Source organism: Hibiscus syriacus, unplaced genomic scaffold (genome assembly GCF_006381635.1).
Source record: "Hibiscus syriacus cultivar Baekdansim isolate YM2019G1 unplaced genomic scaffold, ASM638163v2 tig00003725_pilon, whole genome shotgun sequence".
Lineage (NCBI taxonomy): Eukaryota > Viridiplantae > Streptophyta > Magnoliopsida > Malvales > Malvaceae > Hibiscus > Hibiscus syriacus.
In genome coordinates, this window is record NW_024061982.1 from 2,147,584 (window position 1) to 2,150,544 (window position 2,961).

At 36.7% G+C, this 2,961-nt stretch overlaps 1 protein-coding gene across 1 annotated transcript; it reads left to right on the forward strand.

The window, feature by feature from the left end:
- Positions 1 to 663: 663 nt before the first annotated feature.
- On the forward strand, positions 664 to 2,337 carry LOC120183749 (thaumatin-like protein 1b). The gene is made up of 3 exons (XM_039188385.1): positions 664 to 772; positions 879 to 1,574; positions 1,901 to 2,337. The coding sequence occupies exons 1-3, from the start codon at positions 720 to 722 to the stop codon at positions 2,067 to 2,069; spliced, it is 918 nt and encodes a 305-aa protein (XP_039044316.1). The 5' UTR covers positions 664 to 719; the 3' UTR covers positions 2,070 to 2,337.
- Positions 2,338 to 2,961: the final 624 nt, after the last annotated feature.

Sequence of the window (2,961 nt, forward strand, 5' to 3'; positions counted from 1 at the left end):
TGATGACATGACATGTATTAAAAATAAATAATAAAATATTTAAAATATTTACTGATAACAATGGTTAGGAAAAATCTCAAAAAAATTGATTTAATCTCTTAATCTCACTGAAATAAATAATAAAATATTTTTATGTGAAATTTTAAGAATAAACATAATAATTATGATGGTGAAATTTGAATTGCTTTTAATAAAATTAGGGGTAAAAAAGGAAATACGAATTACCATAGAAAATTATACAAGAAAATACGATAATGAATGTTATAATAACAGATAAAATTGTTGATAGTTGAAGATGATTTTGATTAAATTATAAATAGTCGTGGACTATATGCTCTAATATTTTTTAAAAAATTGGATTAAATTATAAAATAAGATTAAACTGGCAACATCTTTTATTTTTGTTGATTTTTAATTTTCGTTGACATTATCGGTGTTGGTGGTAACTGCCTGCGTGTTTAATTTGATTGCAATTTATTTTGTATCATAGAGACCAAATCAGAAATAAAATTATATAGACCAAAATAAAAAATTTAAAATCTCACAACACAATTACATATATAAAATAATGACATATTTCTATAAATACCCATTGCCATTTACCATTTCAGAATCTCAACACACTCCATTTCTGAAGAAGAAGTGCTACTACCCATCCCCCAACGTCCTCTTCATCCTTCTTATTATATAAAATATTCTGCTTTCAAAATTTTCTCTTGATGGCCCGGTCTACATTTTTTGCTGCTATCTGTGTTGTCTTTCTTTCACGTTCATTCATATCAGGTAAGTACAGTCATTGCGAAACACTGAAATATCTGGACTTTGAATTTCAAGTTTTGATTTTCTGAAAAAATTATTTTCAATGTATTTATTCTAACAGGAGTGAAAGCAACCACCTTCACCATAGAAAACAGATGCGATTACGTGGTATGGCCTGGGATTCTCTCAAACGCAGGTGTTCAAGCGCTTCCCGAAACAGGTTTCACCCTCCAAAGCGGAGAAACCAAGACCATTTCCGCACCGACATCATGGGGTGGTCGCTTTTGGGGTAGAACCCATTGCTCCCAGGATTCCACCGGGAAATTCTCCTGCCTCACCGCTGATTGTGGTTCCGGGATGGTAGAATGTTCAGGGAACGGTGCTTCTCCGCCGGCAACTTTGGCTGAATTCACTTTGGATGGTGCCGGTGGTCTTGATTTTTTCGACGTGAGTTTGGTCGACGGATACAACATCCCTATGTTGGTGGCTCCGCAGGGTGGCACGGGCCAAAACTGTACCAACACCGGCTGCGTCGTTGACCTCAATGGCTCCTGCCCTTCGGAGCTGAAGGTAATGAGCACCGACGGCAGAGATGGCGTTGCTTGCAAGAGTGCCTGCGAGGCATTCGGCGACCCTCAGTACTGTTGCAGCGGCGCGTATGGTACACCCGATACTTGCAAACCATCTGCGTACTCGGAGGTGTTCAAGACAGCCTGCCCACGCGCCTACAGCTATGCGTATGATGACAAAACCAGCACCTTCACATGTGGCAACGCTGATTATACCATTACTTTCTGCCCTTCGCCCAACACTAGGTGAATTTTACTTTACTACCCTTATCAACTTCACAGAAAACGTCAAAGGATAGTTGTGTCCTAAATGAAACGAAACTAATAATTTGCAATCTTATGTCGGCGGCGGCACATTGTGACATTTACGGGCTGATACATGTAACCGTTGAGATTACAGTCATTGTTCAATCATTCATAGACGCAAATTGAGACTAATGATTTTGTCCTCTCACGCTCATCCAAGTACAGTAATAAAATAGAATAAAATAAATTCTTTCAAATCCCTAGAGAAGACGTGAACTTATGTTGATATGTTTTTAACGGTTAGTTTCTGGTACGTAAAATTGCAGCCAGAAATCATCACAAGGGCAGCAGCAGAACACGGAAACGACAACTATTATCAATGGCACAATGGTGTACGAAGGTGCCTTGGACGAGAGTGCGGCATCATCACTTTCCACGTGCGCCCACGTGCTGGGCATGACAATGGCGATTTGGTGGTCGTGGCAACTCTTCTAACTTGTTCACCATTGCGGTAGGGGCTGGCCCGGCCAGCGGGTATATACAGGCGGAGTAGATGAAAGAGCTCAGTTAAATTGTGCTTCTCCTTGCCATTACCCGGCATAAAGGTTGCTCCCTGCTAGTTGTTAGTTTTAGGAATTCTTTTATATTATTTAAAAGGTTTAAAATATATTTAATTGAAGGGGATGGATGGGATTCGTTTAATTGTTTTGTTTCCAGGAAATTATGATTAACATATGCGTGCATAGTGGTGCTCTTTAATCAAGTCATGTATTTCTTTTTTTAAATTTATGTGGGTAGAGCGTACTGGTCCTAATTTTGTTGTATATGAGACAATTTGCTGCAATCGGTTTGCTATTGCTTGGGGCAAAGATTTTCTGTGGTTTGGGAAGGGTGGGTAAGAACCGAGGGGTGTTGGTTCTAACTTCAAAGAAAGAGCTTAAACTCCCACTAAAAAATTAAAAAAGGGAAGACTTATATTCAATATTTTTTATGTTTTAAGCTATCAAAATTCAGCATTTTTTGCAAAAAAATAATAAATTCAATAAAAGAAATTATACCCAATATTAGTTAAACCATCAATATGAATTTGAATTGAATAATGATTTTATTTAGACCAAATTGATATCATGGGTTGATTATGAGTTTATTTCTTCATCAAATTTGATGATTTTATTTACTGCGTTATTACCTATTAACGAAAAGATGATTATGATAATAATACTTTTATATTCCATATTTTGTGAATTACACAATTAGTCAAGGAATGGTGTAGTAGTAGGATGAATTATTTAGTACCATTAGATTTACTACACTTCTTAGGAGTTAATCTCTACCCTTATCTCAGAATTAGGGGTAGTAAAATAGAATTAGGAGATAATATTTGTCC

Coding starts and splice junctions, on each gene's coding strand:
- LOC120183749 (XM_039188385.1), top strand. CDS start 720: ATGGCCCGGTCTACATTTTTTGCTGCTATCTGTGTTGTCTTTCTTTCA. Junction 773..878: donor GTTGTCTTTCTTTCACGTTC/ATTCATATCAGG, acceptor ATTTATTCTAAC/AGGAGTGAAAGCAACCACCT. Junction 1,575..1,900: donor TGCCCTTCGCCCAACACTAG/GTGAATTTTACT, acceptor GTAAAATTGCAG/CCAGAAATCATCACAAGGGC.